Raw genomic sequence first — 19,208 nt, 5'->3', positions numbered from 1 at the left:
CGGAGATCCAATTATGTACAGTTTGATAGTTGCAGAATAAAGGCACCCGGAAACATTTATTATGTCAGAATTCAAAGAAGTAAAAAAAACTGAGCGTACTTGATTCAACAAAGCAACGGAATTCAAAGACGTTTAAGGTACCTGCATTGCTTGTGGAGGAAAACAATTTCATTTCAGGATAATTTAGAAATAAATTAGGAAATTCAGAAATTTAGCATAGAATTTAGAAAAAGGAAAATTAAGATAATTAGTAAAGCTGAAAACTTTTGTGATGAATTTTTGAAATTACATGTTACGGTTGGAGTAAAAAATTTAAATAATTGGCACACATGCTGCGACACAAAAATATCAAAGTTTGAAGGTATTCGCTCCATACCGCAGTAATACAAACTTTAATACTATTTGAAAAGAAATACTTTAAAACTTGCTGAACAAAGTTCCATTACATATTACCATAATCAAAGATAGGGGGTGATACTTAGCACATATACTTATGCACAGAAATTTCCAAGTTCGCAGGTATCTGCTGCGATTCAATGTATCTGCGCAATGAGTTTGGAAGACAGCAATTTCAAATCCATCCATAAATGGGCAACTGAAAACTTTTGTAATGAATTTTTCACTTCATATTTATGTTACGGCGATAGTCAAAAAATAATATGAATGGCACAGTATATAAATTTTATAGTTTGCAGATTTTTGCTGTATTTCAATGATCCAAATCTATAGTATTAGAGTGGAAAGTTGTTAGAAGTCATGATGTTACATTGAAATGACATAGCGCACATAACATTCAGAAATTCTGTAGGTTTCCATGATGTTGGCAGGTATTATACTTAATCGCATCGAAAACTGAGCAACTGTACACTTATCGTAATGAATGTTTTCACCAATAATTCCACATTTGCAGTTTGCAGAATAGGAATACTCAACATACACGTCATTTCATAAGTATTGTTGTCAATATTTGTGTTTGCCTACCGCATTCCGAAGATTCAACTTTTCATATTATCAGCAAAAAATGCATCCAAAGACTTTTTGGAACAAGTTTCAAAATTTATTACTCGACAGACCAGGTGGAAAAAGAATAACTACATTTATATCAAGACCAGAAACTGTTTACAGAATCTGATGTACAAAATGTGCGATTGATGATCATAATTGGAAACCTCTTGAATCACGTTACCACAATCAGCATGAAGAAATAGTAGAAAATCATAGGACACATATTAGGCAACCAATTAATAATATGTATCGATCCGCTGCAAACCGATGGAGTCAAAACAAAGATCGGAAAGAGCAGAGCCAAACTCAATAGGAAAAAAAATATGGGAATATTCAAAAATAATGTTGACACAAGAAATAAATTAGAAAACATTTATTCGATTGGAGTTTCTCACATTATACACTAACAGTTCCGTGTGTTCTTGATTTATTAATTATCAACCATAATATTTCATATCGCAAAAAGAAAATTTGACGTTTTAAGTTGACGAACATTTTTCCTTACAACTTCCAGACCTATTTTTGATAAACTGATTTGCCTTATTTATATTATTCACTAACTATGCGAACGTTTGTTACATTTGTCCCGCACAACATCAAACCCCGGCCGGTTCGTTATTACCACACAGCTATCAAAGGGCACTCGTATATATAACCTACATTATTACACATGATATATAATCACGCAACTGATGATATATTTACACTGCACAATATTCCGCGCACTCTGGTTTAATTGAAAGATTATCTCAGTTGACACTTATTTCCAATCGAACGAAATAATGAAATCTTGAAAAGTTTCGTTGACATATGCATCGGGCATTTTTTTATATTTTTTATTTTCACACACAGATCACAGTCTACATTTACGCGGCCGCTTTTATACCGGTTTAGTATTCCACAAGTTTTAACAAAATAAATATCAATATGCCCTTCGTTAGATGACGTGAAAATTATTTTTATTTTCCCGCACGCACTTCATAACATCATAACCCCAAATGTCAACATGACGTGAAACTTCAGCTGGTGACTTTCGAGTACTTTCGAGCTCTCGAGCTCCTTAGCTTTCCGCCAAACTTCCTTGCTCTTTTTCTTGAATGTCATTGGCCCAAAAATTCTCTCACTCTTCATTGGTTGCAACAAAATTTCTCTCACCAGGGATTGGTGATCATGGGGGCCAAGAGGCCTATGTTTGTAGCGGTTGGAGTACGCGTATACAGATACGTAAAATCCTGAATGTGTTAGTAACTTTTGCATAATCTTAAGCCCGTGCAAAGTTTTTTCTCAGAAATTACGACACCGAGCATGCTGATTTTGGACTCATTCGACAGAGAACTTCTTAATTAGCTAAAAGTTTAATTTTCAAAGCCGTACATAACTCATGAGCTTTGCAATTAAAGAAAGTCACATGCCAATTTTACCCCCACCACCGCGAATCGTTTTATTCAGAGAAAATATAGTCTCGGCGAGAGCCTCAGGCCAGCAGACGACAGGGCTGTCAATGTACTTGTCCCGAGACTCTACCGAGTCTCTTGATGGGGAAGCAGTCCCGATTATAGAATGCCCAGAGATTTGCGCGAAAATCGAGGGGATTCCGGTCACTGCACTTATAGATTCTGGTTCTAAAGTGACTACGATTTCGGAGGAGTTCTTCCTTGAAAATAGAGAAGTTTTAAAAAATTGTCCTCTTTTACCGGTAACAGGAGTTACGGTAAAAGAGGCAATCAAAGGTAAAATGACTAAAATAAAGCATCAGATTATGGCTGTTACAGAAATTGGAAAAATCAAAACTTATGTGAAATATTTAATTGTGCCTGGCTTAATTAGGGATGTGTTGCTAGGGGTAGATGCCCTACAACCCTTAAAAAGTTTAATAGACCTGGGAGAGATGTCTCTCCAGGTCAAATACAATGAAGAAATTGAAATAATTCCCGCGGTGAAAAAAATTGAAAAAGAAAAAATTGGAGAGTTAGAAATTAGAGAAAAAGAGAGTAATGTCGTGGTTAAAGAAGACATAATAAATGAAAATGAGAATGAAGTTAAGGAAGAGAATGAAGAAAACAAAAGAGAAATTAAAAATGAAGAAGTTATTGATGAAGATGAAGTTGAGGAAGATGTTGTTGAAGAAAAAGACAGTGAAGTGATTGAAGAAGAATTAAAAAAGGAAATTAAAGATGAAGAAGTTATGGGAGAAATTGAAAATGAAGTAAATGGGGAAGTTAAAGGTGGTGAGATAATTGTTGAGGAAGAAATAATAGAAAAAGAAATTAAAAAAGAAAAAGAGAATATTGTTGAGAAGGGAGAAGTTGAGTTAAAAGTTGAGGTAGTTATTGAAAAGAGGGAAATTGAAAAAATTGAAGAAAAGGCAGAGACAAAGGAGAAAAATAAATTTAAGGAATTTATTAAGCCAGTACAAAATTTAAAGAAAATTAAAGTTCAGCCAGTACATAATCTGATGTACCAAAATAAAGAAAATAATGAAGAAATAACTATAGAAGAAATTAACGAAATCGTAGACTACACAGAACTATCAAAACAAGAAAAAGAAATCCATAGGCAGGTTTTGTGGAACAGGAGAAACGTGTTTCGAAAAAATACAGGTAGAATCTCTGTTTACGAACATGAACTGAATATTACGATGGATAAACCGATCGTTGCCCATGCTTACGAGGTTCCACTAATGCATCGAGAGAAAGTAGACAAAGAAATAGAGAAATTGTTAGATTATGGAATTATTCAAAGATCTAGTAGTCCGTGGATAAATCCAATCATTCCAGTCATAAAAAAGGATGGATCCGTTAGATTGTGCTTAGATGCGAGGAAACTAAACCAGGTCATGGAAGATGATCATGAGTCAGTATACCCAATATCGAAGAAGTGTTTCAGAAATGTCATACGGCTAGAGTCATGACGACGCTTGACTTAACCAATAATTTTTGGCAAATTCCATTGCATCCTAATTCAATGAAATATATAGCTTTTAGATATCGTGGAAAAGTCTACGAGTTTACGGTCACTCCTTTTGGTTTAAAAACTAGTACAGCGTCATTATTAAGAGCCCTAGATATTATTTTACACGATCTAGGCGATCACGTGATCAATTTTGTAGACGATCTATTGTGCATCTCAACAAGCTTCGAGGAGCATATGCAGCAGTTAGATGAACTTTTGGAACGATTAGAACAACACGGTATGACGATCAAATTGAAGAAAGCTAGATTTTTCAGGAAAGAGGTGGAATTTTTAGGTCATATTTTAACGACTGAAGGCATTAAACCTCAGCCCGAGAAAATACAGGCAATACACGATTTTCCTGCACCAAGAAATTTGAATCAGCTGAGGGGCTTTCTTGGTTTGATCAATTACTACACAAAGTTCACTAAAGAACATACAAAGGAAACAATCCCTTTATTGAAATTACTGCGCAAAGAAACAAAATGGGAATGGGATAAGGAAAAACAAATAGCATTTCAGAAAATAAAAAATTTATTTGTCGAAAACGTGCTTTTAAAACATCCTGATCCTACTAAAGAATACATTTTGCAAACAGATGCAAGCAATTATGCATTGGGGGGCACTTTAGCTCAACGCGACGATAACGGAGATCTAGGGGTCGTAATGTTCGCAAGTAGGATGCTTAAAGGGCCGGAATTAGCCTATACGACTACTGAAAAAGAATTATTGGCAATAGTGTGGTCACTAAAAAAATTACGAACTTATTTGTTAGGATCAAAAATCAGAGTCGTAACAGATCACCAAACAATCACTTTTCTGAAAAATAGTCAACTGTTAAGCGAACGTTTAACTAGGTGGATTTTGGCAATCCAGGATTACGATATCCAATTCGAATACTGTCCCGGTACAAGAAATGTTGTAGCTGACGTTCTAAGTCGTTTGAATCCTCCGAATACGGGGGGGCAGAAAAGGAAAAGAACTCGTCATAAATACGATGCTAGCAACGAAACCATCTAGGGAATTAGAGAACATGATTACGAACATAGGAGATTGGCAAATGAGGGATGAAAAAATTCGGGAAACCAGAGAAAGGATTGAAAACGAAAAAGGAAACAAATTCCAAATGAAAAATAACGTTTTATTAAAATACACCAATCAGAATAATTACAAAGTTGTCTTGCCAAAAGAAGTTTTCCAACATCTAGCATCTGAAACACACGAAATGTACGGTCACATAGGGGCAAAGAAAGTTTGGAAAATTATAGATGAGGATTTTACTTACCCGAGAATGTATCGCATCATAAGGCAGATTCTCGCATCATGTGATTCGTGCCAAAGAAACAAGGTTCCGAATCAGCAGTCATATGCGGCACAGCAAAACATCATTCCGGGAGGACCCGGAGATATCGTATTAATCGATTTTTTTGGTCCTTTGCCAGCCTCACAAGACGGAATAAAACACATCCTCGTTACGATCGATGTTTTTTCAAAATTCGTAACTCTCTATCCGTTGAAAGCTGCAACAGCGCCAGCTACAATCAATAAAATTTTTAATCAAGAGACTCGGTAGAGTCTCGGGACAAGTACATTGACAGCCCTGTCGTCTGCTGGCCTGAGGCTCTCGCCGAGACTATAATTTCTCTGAATAAAACGATTCGGGGTGGTGGGGGTAAAACTGGCATGGCATTTTCTAAAATTGCAGAGCTCAGGAGATGTTTTGTGAAGCGAAAATTGGTTTGGAGACTAATTTTCAAAATCCCTTTCGAATGAGCCCGAAACCAATACGATCAGTAGCGTAATTGTTGAGAAAAAACTTTGCAGGCTCAAGTTTATGCAAAAAGTTACTGACACATCACGATCTCACGTATACATATACGCGTTCGATGAAGATTAGTGGTAGTAGAGTTGTATCTCAACGCATTCTGATTGGCTCACCGATCTCGGCTCACTCCAGCTGACCGACCGCGCTCAGACTCCCTGTACGTATAAGGGTAGGGTCTAATTTCGCCGAAAATGGCGTTTTCACTATTTCCGGTCGGCCGAAAGTCACTAGCCGAAATAACTGCAGTCAGATAGTTCTAGATGTAAGCATAGATGTCACAGTATGTATTTTCATCGATAATTCGAAAATTACAGTCTCGGCGACAGGGGTTCTCATATGTATACATAGATACGCACATCTGAGCTTGTCCTTCGTAATTAAACGTCATGTTGACACGTGAGGTTTGATCCCCAGAGTGCTGTTGCTTGAGGAGTGTGATTAATGAATAAAAAAGTGATTATTGACTTAAATGACAATTATTAATGACGGGATGAATTAGTGTCGTAATAATAATGAAGATAGTTTTTCATGAATCGTGCAAAAACTTTTTCATTTCGATTAAATCGTGCTACAAGTTGACTGTTCATTAAATAACGTTCTCCATGCGCTTCTGAATTCTTGAAGAATCATGTGCATGTTCGGCGGGGATCCTTATTCAGTGTCGAATGTTTGATTAGAAAATAAAAATCGATCATTTTGTTTTTTACAAATTTGAAAAATCAAACTTTAATTCAAGAGGAAATTCTGCCTGCATTGCAATTTACTTTAAAAAAATGATTCTAACTAACGTTTGATTTTCGATTCGCACAATAGGCGAAGTTATCAAAGTCAACGGTTGTTACGTCGCTGTGAAATTCTTTTCCAAGGACTCCAAGGAAAAAGAAAAAGAATCAAAAGATTAAGATTTCAATACATCTGACTTTAAGGATGTAACTAAGGATATGATCAAGTTGCCCGTGAAACAATTAACAAAAGGCCCAACATTGATACAGCCTCGCGCCAACGCCGTTCTCCGTTTACCGACGGTCGGCGTTAGTACTGGGCAACCGTTGTTCAATGGCTGGAGTGGTAGACTCGGTCCGAGCATTGAAACCGATGGTAGTGCCAGCGTTGGCTGTGCTTCTGTTTCAGTACTGGTTGAGTAGAGGCGGGGATTAAAACCAGTAATGGGCGAACATTTCACAGATGAAATTCCGACCTATTGCCAATACTGGGGTCACTCCAGCCCAGCATATGATATTTCATGCCGCATAATATCAATAAGGAGGGAGGAGGGAGCTTTATTTTAATAGTAAAAAAAAACTTAAAGATTGCGTGGAAAAACTACAATATTTATTTATTTTACATTGAGGAACATTTTGAAGACGAACGAAAAAGGGTCAAATAACGATAGAACAAAACGTGTGTCAGTAATGACTTAAGAATTCGTGACAAATAATCACAACTCGAGGCTTAATAATAAAAAATTATAAAAAGAGTGTCGAAAAAATATTTATTTCTCTGCGTTCTCGTTGGTGTATCGTTGCGCTCGACCACCTTCACGATCTCCGGCGCCGGATAACCATCTGCTAACGCGTGATGGAATAACCGACAAGGGTTCCGATTTATTGACAAATTTCTCCTGTAAAGTCTCTGCAATCAAACAAATATCCCAATTGTGGTATAAATATTTGACAATTACCGGGTACCTTCTAAGTAACTGTGGAAAAAAAGTAGATTCGAAAAATACGGTTTACGAGCATAAAAAATGTATTCTAAATAAATATCTTCATAGGTTACATCTATATACAAATATATGAATATTTTTTCTATAGATGATTTTACTGAATTGCGAGATAGTTTACTGATTAATTGATGATTATTAATACGATGATTTTACGGATTAATTTTGAATGGATTTTTGTCAGATTAAAAATATATTTCGAAACCAATTCCTCACAGCATCAGGGTTATATTTTTTAAAAATATGTACATACACTCGAAAACTAGAGCATTTTCATGGGTAAATTGAATCTACGAAAAATGTATTTTTGGCATATAAAAATACTTAAAAAAATATTAGTGGTTGTAAGTATAATATTTTTATCATGCTAAAGTCATGTCAATCATGTGTGAAATAATGTACTTGTAATATATTTGAATCTATAAAACTTATAAAAAAATATATTTTTTAAATATTTTGGATTTTTCATAAAGTGCGAATCTTATTTCAAATATACATTTTTTCATACCGGCAAAAGCATGAACGTGAAATTACCTTGCAAACACTTGAACGTCGTAGTTGCGCTGAAATTTCGTTTAGCCACAGCGTTTTTCATCTTCCGTCCACACCCGCTATAATGAATTTGAACGGCTTTCGCGATTATGGCAGGCATTACTTGAGGAATCGCGTCTTTTATTGAGCCGGACCCGGTCATCAATGACAGCAATAGTTTTTTCTGTAAAATCCAACGTACGTTATCAACCAAATATTTTATCAAGTGTCGTATTTACCAAATAATTTATGAAACAAAAAAAAATTATATGTACCATAGCAATACGCTTTTCTGCGGATTTCAAGTCTTCTTCAAATTGCAGAAAATTTTCCAACGTCGTTATTGGCAGAGGAGTATTGATAGTTTCACGTGCTTCTGTGACCTCGTTCACCCCCTCTCTCCCAAGATTTGCAAACATCAACGTATTTTTCAGATCAGTTATTTTTTTTTCGATATCGTATAAAATGCTGTTTTTAGCGGAGTTTATTTTTTGAGTCAAGCGTTTTTCAAGGCCATCTATGTTCTTGAGTAAATCTGCGGGAACAGAAAATGCCATTGTTTAAAAAATAGGTACATATTATTCTTTTGAAATGTAACATTCTCAGATTGTATCAGTACCGTTAGTCGATGGGTTTTCACATGCAAGAATACGAACGTCCATGTTTTTTTGGTTGGTTTTTGTTGGCAGTGGCTTTTCAGGAACCACATTGTCTGGAAGAAATAAAAATCGAAAAGATTTTCACCATTATTGTTCATATTTATTAAAATATTTATAACTTTGACAAGAATATTGGGCATGAGAAAACAAAGGTTTATTTAACCAAACAGGTAGCGAAGGAAATGGATTACTAACAATGAACAAATTGTCTCACCCTCAAAAACTGTAAAATCCAAATCACCCGTAAGATTTGGAAGAGCTGAGCTCGTGTTAAGCATTTCTGAAACGTCCGTCTGGCTTAATATATTCACATTGGTGAGAGTGTTGTCGTTTTCGTCGTTATCAGTGCTCGGAGTCGGATCGAAAGTCTTTAACACTCGATTCAATCGACGAATCCCTTGCGCGTGGTCTCCTGACGAAAATTTTTGATCAAACAAAATTATATTCCAAAATAATCTACTCAATATCAAGGCGCCCCATTAGATCATATGTGCAAACTCTTTTTTTTTTGTCGATGCTCAATATTTCGAAAAAAAATAACACCGTACTCTCTAATCCCAGATGAACACGTAAACTTCATTTTTAGATCGCTTTAAATAATAATGACATCAAGGTTTGCACCGGTACCATACAATGACATTGCTCATTTCATAGAACACAAATTTGTTAACAAATTATTCACCAACTTTTGTTTAAATTTTCAAAATTGATTATTTTTAATTTTTTTCTGTCATTTCCGAAAATTAATACATTTGTTTATCTAGAAAAAATCTTTTATTACGTTCCAGCGATGCAAACTTCAGTACTATAAAAAGAAATATCATTGTAAAGAAAGAGAATTACAAAAAATACCGACTCCGCGGAAGCTTTATAATTATTACTTTTTTTCATTTGTGCCTTTATACTATTGTATGAATCAATATTTTCTCTATAATTTTTTCAAATTTTTTTTTGTTTTCAATTTTTTCCTCTGTTCCGTGTTTGCTTCTACTGAAAATTTATAAGCAACAAATCTTCGTATTTATTTAATTGTGGATACTTACGTGCTTGACCCTTTACTTCCATAACGGGATATTTTTCCCATTTTTCAGTGTCCGGGTCACGGTTCGCTGCTACGAATTTTTGAACAGTTTTTGCTGACACTTTGCACGGGTACCAGGTTAATAACTCTCCTTTCGAAACGAAAATCCAAGATCGAGGTATTAACTCGAATAGGGGAATATTGTCCGCATTTACTTCATCAAACCGAACGATGACGAAAGTGGTTGATTCTTTGAATTGATCCATTTCCCGTACGAGCACGTGTCTACAGACCGGTCGGTATAACAATGACTTGGATAGCACTAGCGCGTCGACTCATCCCCACTCCTCAGTTTTGGGCCTATCCGTGGATGTGTTGCTTTGTTGACATTCGTGAAAAACAAAGCGCTACGTACGGGCGCACGCTGGCTAGCTACCGATGGCCAACTCTGGCCATTGATATTTTCCCATTGTTATTGTAGTTCTGTTGGCGTTGGCGCATCCAAACAAACACATCTACACAACTACTTTGTAACGAATTCCCCTTATTTGCGTTTTCAAACATTTTATTCTTTATTAAAAAAAATTCTTCGTTGCTTTTAAGCTTTCAGTGGACTGTTTATTTTTATATTTCAATCAACTTTTTTATGATTTTGTTTTACTTTTCACTTTTTTTTCACTTTTTTTTCCGACGATATTTTTACTTTTTTCGCGTTTTTATTTTATTATTATTAAAGTTATTTATTATTACATTTTTCGTCTCGTTCTAATGTTACAATCCGGTTAAAATATTTTTGGTATTATTCTCCTTCTTTTTTGCATTTTCTTAATATTCATATACGTTTATATATTTTTCCGATTTTGATCGATTCAAGTTATTAATGCAGTAGCGTTATCGCATAAGAAACATTCTCAATGTTTAATAAAACACATTTACATTGAAACTCCTCCATGTTTACTGTCAATAATTGGTCAGAAACCTCTAACACTTTAAAAATACCGACCTTTCGTGAATTGTCCGATTGAAGAAAAACGTCGCCTAATTTGGTTACGCCATATCCTTCGATTACAAAATTATTAACGCAATTTTTCGAGTCTTCTCTATCCACTCTAGAAATGTTATTAATAATAATCAGGGAACCGTTTTTTAATTGAATAACATTGTTCGGCTGGTTCGGCGTAATCGTGAAACCTTTAATGCGAATTTTCTTCACGTCTGTGGCTGTGGCGATAACGTTTTGCACATTGTCACCCTTTTTGATTGTTAATTCCATTTCGGGAAGTCTGTCAAGTTCAGCCAATCTTTTTACGACTTGAACTAAAGGTTTCTTGGGAGTTCGCACAAATTTTTTGAATTTCCCCAAGTAATTTTCCGCCCAAAATGCGGAAAGTTCTGTAAGGGGCAATTTAAAATTTTTAACATCGTCAGAGATATGTATCAAATTATGTACGTTTAGTACTTGCGAATCACATCCGTACAACGATGGCATTAAAAAAACGAAGTTTCGCAATAATGCATCAGCATGATCGGCATAAGTAACGGCAATTTTGCGATCGCATAAAATTCTACAAGCCGTCGACAGTAATAAAAAATGTTTGTAGAGAACATTGGGCAATACATGATGCAGAACAACAGCACCACAGTACAACAACATGAAACGGTACTGTGTTGCTTTCCAGCGTGCTATTTCATTGACATCAAATATTTTCCGCTGAAATTCACTCGGAATCGATGACGTCAAAGATTCCATTATGAGTTTGAAAAGCTGCAATTGTGGGATTCTCATTCGTTGCGCACTTTTACTCCCTGTCCATTTTTCCAGCAATAATTTCATCAAACCGAAAAATAATAAATGCATTGCGTCAAGAGGGATGGATTTGATAATATTGAATTTCGGTAAACGAAGCAATGGTGAGATAACGTGTGGTAAATGGTGTTCGAGATCTTGTCTTAAGCGGAATGATCGTTTCGTTCTTTTCGGACAGTCCATTTCCGGATATACTCGTTTGTGTTTGTTTTTTACGGTTATTCCTTTCACGGTACACCGCTCGCATGCAGAAAAACCTGTGTGACCTTTAGAGCACTTCAAAAACGCTCGCGCTGGAGTATCACAAATCAGTGCCATAATTCGAAATTCGTATCTCTTAGCGGCTATAGTTATACCGTTTTTTATCAGCTCCACTGCTTCAGAGACAAAGTCGTCCATAAAATCGCTGGCAGTTTGCGGTTTTGAATCACCTAAGAACATCGCTACTACACTGGGTGAGGACTCAAAATTTTCGTGGTATAGTTTCATTACAATTGGCCAAAATTGTTTATTCGAGCTACGGAAAGTCATTACACCATCGACGTTTACTAATACTTTGATGGTGTCATCTTTATAAATTTCGGGTGAAATTTTTTTCTTTAATTGATTCTCGATACCAATGTAAACGTAGCTGCCCATGGTATTTTTTTTTGAAACCATTTCACGCACATTTTTGCATTGGTAATCTCCCAACAGAGTTCGAGCAGTTTTAGGCAAGTTCACATGGCCTTCCGAACGCAACAGAACCAATAAATCAGTTAACACATTGTGTCGCAATGTTCCGGCATGTGTTAACGCGAATATGACTAGTTTTTCCCTCATCGTCATATCATTATTATCATCATCACTATTTCGCGTCTCATTTTCAACTTCCTCTACACTGTTTTCATCCTCGCTAGTAAAATTTTCGTTATCACTGAAATTTGCTTCATTTTCTTCGTCTCCGTCTCCATCTTCTTCCACATTTTCTTCAATTTCGTTTTCATTTTCTCCGTCACTTTCTTCGTGTCTACTTACAGTTATCTCGCGATCGCTTCCATGATCACATTCGTGCCTCACTTCTTGAGCTTCCAACGTTCCACTATAATTTTCGTTTTCAATCGGATGATTTATTGATCGTTCTCCCAACGATTCATTTTCACTTTCGTCGCTTCTTTTCCGTTTTAAGGCTCGATATTTTTTATTATTGTAATAACGATTCGATCGAAACATCGCGATTGAATTACGTTACAACTTGAATGTTTCTACTTGACTACGAAACTTCTTCTGTTGGTCTGATTCCTACTGACGTGGTGTTGGAACAGTGTTAGAATGGTGGAGGGGAGACGAATCAGGCCGTGAACATTTATATCATGAGAATGGCCAAGTTTTACAGAGAAAAAAAAACCACCACTGTCGATAAATGAAAAACTCCAATACTGGTCGATTACCGGCAGTTGATCAAGTACCAATGAGGTAAATATATATATATATATATGCGCAAACACGGCAAAAAGTATTGGTCGAGATCCGGCCTAATATTGGTTGTGAATGTTGGGATACAATGCAAAATTGATGTTGGCCCAGTCCCGGCAAATTACGACATGCCAACCAGAAGTTTTAACAACGTTTTAGACTGCGGCTCAAGTAAGTCGGGCCATGCTCGGGAAAGCGATGGATGCCAATGTCCGGGTGCCCAGTTCTGTGCCATTCATTGGCCATATTGATAACTCTGGCAATTGTTTCACGGGTGCTCGCAGATTGCAGCAAACTCTTGAGTAAACACGAGCCCCAGGCACGTTTTTTTCACTCTGCACATTTTTCGCTTTTTCAATCAAGATATTTAAAAGAAGCTAACTCTAATGATAAATTATTGATTTATTTGTACTTTGAATCAGGTAATTAAATCCTCTATGCTATACTGCTGCACCGTGTTGTACTGTGTTCATAGCGGATGTTTCGGCGAATTTTCATATTCAATCCAATCGTAAAAAATCATGGTATGTATCCTCCAGCATTCACATGGAAATATTATTACGTTTACCGTCGGTTAATGACTAGCAAATTCATTGGAAAAGGACACGAAACTTGAACAAGAAAATAAACAAATGTAGTGTAAGATTTCAACCAAGAATTTTGAAAAAATATTTATTTTTTATTCTTTTCTCATGTCAAATAATTTTGATAACAGGTTTTTTTTCATCATTTCAGGCAAATACACTATTTCTATGACAAATGATCTCACGGAAGTCGGAGATCAACGAAACATTCATATAAATAAGAGGGCTCACAATTAATTCTTCTGGATGAGAAAATCGAGGCGCCTTTTTTATGCCTTGAGAAATGAAAAACACGCGCCTCGAGAAATGAAAAATACCCGCCTCGATGAAGCCTAGTACCTTATGGAACGAAAGCGTAACACTTTTGCTAATATCGATACAATATAAGTATGTGTACGTGTTTTTGTCTTGTTTTTTTGCTGTTCAAGCCATTCGTAATAGTGTGGACAACATTACTAATATGTGACTCAATGAGTTCATATCAGTACGTGGGATGCTTCAGATTCGGTAAACTTGACTTTTGAGCTGTGATAAAGATCCTCTATGCCAGAACCCATGGACATTCGCGACTTAAAACGCGCCATCAATTCGCTTATCTCGTCCAAGTCACGACTGTATCTGTGGAACAAAAGTTCAAGTCATTTCCACGTACTCTTAGCGGTATTGCCATTCAAATTTGGTCTCATTAATCACTTACCGACTGACCGGACGACTGGGATTTTCTGAAGAATCCGATGAATTCTTCACGTTCAACTCACCGTCGTCGGTGTTGAAAACTGTTGAATTACCTGTTTTTTTGAATTTTTTTAATGAAATAATTGGAAAATTAGAGTGATAAATGTAATTTTGAATATGATGATTTCTAAACGTTTCTGAAGTCTATAGAAGCTTCGATATTATTGCAATTTTCCATTAAATTATTGTATTACAAAACAAAAACTATAGTCGAAAAAAGAAAGATTAACATCGTGATTTTGTTTTCGTTTCGAATCGTAAATCCGGATTTTACCTGAGGGAAAAAGCATCGTATGCCTTAGCAATTCGCTGCTCATAAAAGGTGGCAAACTGTCATCCTCGTCTACCACCAAATGATTGACATTATCAACTGTAATCGATTCGACCATTTCAAGCCATTGTTGATTGTGGGAACGAAACTTTTCGACTTTGATACGAGCAGCCCAGTCTTTATCGCACATCTGAAAAAAACATTCAATTACTTTTTATATCACGCGGTACGTAAATGGACGCTTTTGCGCACGCTTCGCGTACACAAAACCCCCATTTCCGCACCTCGTAATATAAAATTTCGTATAAAACGCGTACGAAAAACTTTTTCTGACTCGTGTGATTGCAGTCCTCGCCTTTCGGCTCGGCCTGCAAACTCACACTTGACAGGAAAAGATTTTTCGTCCTAGTGTTATAATGTACTATTGTCGTTTTGTACACACAAATTATGGGCTTTCGAATAAACTTACGGCGATCACATCCAAACAAGCATCACAAACTTTACGTATCGCTGGATTCTTATCGTGCATCAGATCTATAAGATATCCTGGGGCTTCTGCAAAAGAATATGAAATTTCGATTGAAACGAATTTATTCTTGAAGACAAATTTTCCCGAAAAATTCTATCGCAAAATAATAAATATGATCGAAGCATAAACCCTCTAATTACCATTACCAGTCTCGCGAATCAAATAATCCCTCGTCGAGTCGTGCTTCGATATCTGCTAGAATACGTAAATTATTTGCAAAACAATTTTGTCGTCCTCCTATTTCGCTGTAACAATAACGATGCAGAACGTCATTAATTGTAAAAAAAAGAGAATGGAAAGATCAACGAAATAGTTGAAAATCTCGTCTACTTCATATTTTTATCAAAAGGTCAGAAGAAGTTAAATCCTGTACTTTTTTCATGTTGAAAATCAAGAATAAATAATAATCTTCGAACCTTTCAATAACTCTATGAGTGAGAGTAAAATATCCGCCTTGCACAATAATCGGGCGCAATCTTCATCACAAGCTGCAGTGCCAAGTAGAACGACTTCAAGAACAAGGTCATCCTGTACTTTTCCTACAAAAGAAAAAATAATGAGACTTTGGTTCTTTATTTTGAAAGCGAGAAGTAAAAACGGACTTGGAATGAGGGCAAGGTCACGTCACTTTTAATTACCAGGAACAAAATTGTTTCTTATCCAGGGTATGAGATTGCAACGCTGCAATATTTAAAAATAATCCAAATCCGGCAAAGCCAAGTTTCCGAGGACGCCGACTATTTCTAAGACAAAATCTTGCGAGTCCGACTGATTCAATGCCATGACAAAGTCACCCACGAATTCCTTATAAAAAAATGAACAATGGTTAATAGAAGACAACTACAAAAGTTCAGGGGACAATGGTAAATCTCAAATCTTTTTCACGAGGACATTGTGTAAACGTACCACGAAGTGTTCTTTCGCTGAATCGTGTTGGGATATATTTCTTATCATTTTCATTATCAAGGCATCTTGATTTCTGAACGCTTTGTGAATCAATCCTTGCAAACGATTATTATCGATCATCAGCTGAGCATTTCTGTTGTTTGCAGCAAGATTTATGCAAAGTGCAATGAGTTCCGACTTCACGCGCTCATCCTCGGTCTCAAGAATCATATCTGTTACCATCGGCATGCAATCCGTATTTCCAAACATCGATTGCACTTTGTCGTCCATGCTCAAGTGGTACAAGAGTCCAAGGATCATCGTTTTGTTCTTGATTTCACCTGTATAAAGTTAATTGGTAAAAGATGAGAAGTAAACAACCAATTTTTTGTTTCAACAATCAGTATGGAGATAAAATTCTGTTCTAACGTTAAAAAAAGAATTTTTCGGATAATAATCCTATATTTTTTCCATTAAAGTCAGCTATAAACTTACTCTGGCCGAGCAGCTTCACCAATTTCGGTAATAAGCCAACTCTTATCATTCTTCCTCGAAGTTTCGTATCGAATGAAAGATTGAACAGCAATTTGAGGGTACATTGGACGAGATCAGTATTATTATTTTGCAAAAGTCGTGGTAGTTTTTAAATTATATTGCCATCAGCCTGCAATAGAAACGCGTGTTTGGAAAAAAGTGATTCTAAATCTTTTATCTTTAACGAACTTGAAGTTTTTTGATGTTTCATAAACGAATATATGAACTAATTTAATACGCGCAATATCCTCGTAAATCGATGACTCACCATAGTCTCTTTATTTTTACGAAATATCGATAATTTTTTCAGAAACGTAATGACCTACATCAATAAATCGTTATTGATTCTATCAAGAATTTTGATCAGCATACCAATGATGTTTCTTTTTCGCATTTTTCGCTCGACTTCGGTGTTTTCAGCGATATTCAATAGTAAATAAAATGTTACTGGAATTAAAAGAATCGTGATGAAAACGGATGAAATATTGTGGAAAAAAAAATTATTTTCCGTTGTTTTTACTTCTTAACAATTGTTCCTGTTTTTTAGTCAAACTTCTGAATCTCTTACGACTCTTTTCGAGCTCATCTTTCATACGTTTGACTTCCTCATCAAAAATTCGAATACTCAAATCGTCAGATCGGCGTTTCGCTTCGTAGTCAAGGGGGCCTTCTGAATTCCAAATGTCATCTGTCAGTTTAATTTTTCTTTCTGTGCTGTTGTCGCTGTTTGTTGAAGGAAACAGAACTAAACCAGTCGTTGTTTCAAACTGTCGTTGACGTTTTTCCATATCATCCTTCCATTCGTCGTAACGTTGCAACTCACACTCGATTATTTCCATGCAAAGAGATCCAATCTAAATAGAATAAAATTCCGTCAGAACATTCGAAGTTGTAATATGGATTATTACTTTAATTGAATGCTTGACTCACTCTATATTCCACTACAATATTGTGGAACTGACTGTACGTTGAAAAACAGAAAAAAATATAAATAATGTTCGTAGAAAGTTCAATGCGTCGTTTTCAATCTTCTCTCAAGGCTCTTTCGCTCAGGGCTCAACAAAGATTCTATAAAAAACAAAAAAAAATTGTTTAATATGTTAATGGTTTTCATTAAAATGTTATGAGCTTGTTTCCATTTTATGAGCGTTGAATAATTAGTCTTTTGGGAATTTTGAAGTATTTTTAAAAATTTACCATTTTTTGTTAGTTCCAGAAGATTGTCAGGAACTCTTGCAAGTCTCAGAATCAATGCTGATCCTTTGATCTTTTGCGGTATAGACTCGTACAACAATTCTATGTAACTTTCAACATTGCTAATTACTGCTCGTTCCATATCACTGTTGTCCGAATTCACAGTGTTGGACGATGTCGGACGTTCCGGTTGTGCATTGCCATCTACCGAGTTCCCTGAAGAATATTCAGTTTATTGTTTACAACTCATTTTTGTATGTTTATCTCTGTAGTCAAATAGAATTTCCCCGAATCAGTTAGACATCCGTAAGGGCTTGAAGATATGGTTAAGCCTCGGTTGATCAGGTGCACCAATAAATTTGAGAAGATAATTTGAGACGAAAGGTTATATAAAAGAATCAAGCACAAACCATCGGTGGTCGATTTACGTTTCTGAAGATAATAAATCAATTGTTCGACCCCGTGAAGTTCTGATTCGTGGATGAGAAAACATTTTTCCATGACTTCTTTGGCCAACAGAGACACGTTTGTGTCTGCATTGAGACTTTTCAACCTGATGATTTTCTGACATTCCTAACAATGTTTGAGAGAAGGAACATGAGAAATGTTTGATAAAAATTTCGGAAAACAGTATTTCACGAAATTGTGTAAACTTACTTTTCTGTCACCCAGCATTGGGTCACCGAGTTCACCAAGGATAAACGCCTCTACGTCATAATTAACAACAAGCGCTTTTTCCGTGGGATGCACGTCGAGATTTCCCGACCGCACTTTCCTGGTTTGCAGGAAAATAAATAAATTTTAAAATTTTTTGCGGTGTACACAGAAAACTATTGAAACGTCAGATCGAACATCAGTTGGTGAACTAACCTTTTAAGAAACTTGGCCTCGTCCATATTTGTGAAAAAAACGTTTATCGGAATCCGTGAAAAACTCGGGAGAGTATATTTTTACTTCAGTGTCGATAATTTTGACAATTGTGCTATTTTTATTTATAAATAATTAGTTGTAAAAACGTACGAACGATCATTGCTGTTCCGTATATCATGAGACATCCGTGAACTCAGTATATTTTCTAGTTTCACTTTGACATCAATTATCTAATGTCACGGTGATCTGATCGAAGTGGTATCGAACAACTAAACTTGTTTAAAAGTTTTTTCTTTCAATTTTATTATCAATTCATCACTAATGAGATGTTCGCTTATCAACAACACATCATAAATTCGATATAAAAATAGTGATTGGCTGTAGTTTGAACCCACGCGAGAGTTACTTGTAATTTTGCGACAAAAAGTAGTGTGCCCCTCCCGCGCAGTAGCAAAAGACCGGTTTAAATTGCTTCAACTTTTGTGAAGCATTATTTATTCTCCTTTATTGATTTAACAAGTAGTATATCTGTATATTACTTCTTAATTACAGGTTTTGGAGAAACTTTTAACTGCGAAAACAAATAAGGACTTGCTATCATTGGAACTCCATTTTAGATGGGTCTGAA

At 35.9% G+C, this 19,208-nt stretch overlaps 1 protein-coding gene and 1 pseudogene across 1 annotated transcript; both read right to left on the bottom strand.

Annotated features, from left to right (window-relative positions):
- Positions 1 to 7,092: 7,092 nt before the first annotated feature.
- LOC122408993 (uncharacterized) lies at positions 7,093 to 10,130 on the bottom strand. The gene is made up of 6 exons (XM_043416154.1): positions 9,739 to 10,130; positions 8,910 to 9,107; positions 8,656 to 8,748; positions 8,312 to 8,571; positions 8,040 to 8,220; positions 7,093 to 7,414 (listed from the first exon to the last, which is right to left on the bottom strand). Exons 1-6 carry the CDS (start codon positions 9,980 to 9,982, stop codon positions 7,275 to 7,277), a joined length of 1,116 nt encoding a protein of 371 aa, XP_043272089.1. The 5' UTR covers positions 9,983 to 10,130; the 3' UTR covers positions 7,093 to 7,274.
- Positions 10,131 to 13,995: 3,865 nt separating this feature from the next.
- Positions 13,996 to 18,635, bottom strand: LOC122408773 (kinesin-associated protein 3-like; annotated as a pseudogene).
- Positions 18,636 to 19,208: the final 573 nt, after the last annotated feature.

The sequence above is a fragment of the Venturia canescens genome, chromosome 4, assembly GCF_019457755.1.
Source record: "Venturia canescens isolate UGA chromosome 4, ASM1945775v1, whole genome shotgun sequence".
NCBI classification, from domain to species: domain Eukaryota; kingdom Metazoa; phylum Arthropoda; class Insecta; order Hymenoptera; family Ichneumonidae; genus Venturia; species Venturia canescens.
This window is presented reverse-complemented; position numbering and strand designations above follow the sequence as displayed.

Coding starts and splice junctions, on each gene's coding strand:
- LOC122408993 (XM_043416154.1), bottom strand. CDS start 9,982: ATGGATCAATTCAAAGAATCAACCACTTTCGTCATCGTTCGGTTTGAT. Junction 9,108..9,738: donor GGAAGTAAAGGGTCAAGCAC/GTAAGTATCCAC, acceptor AATTTTCGTCAG/GAGACCACGCGCAAGGGATT. Junction 7,415..8,039: donor GACGTTCAAGTGTTTGCAAG/GTAATTTCACGT, acceptor GTTTGATTGCAG/AGACTTTACAGGAGAAATTT.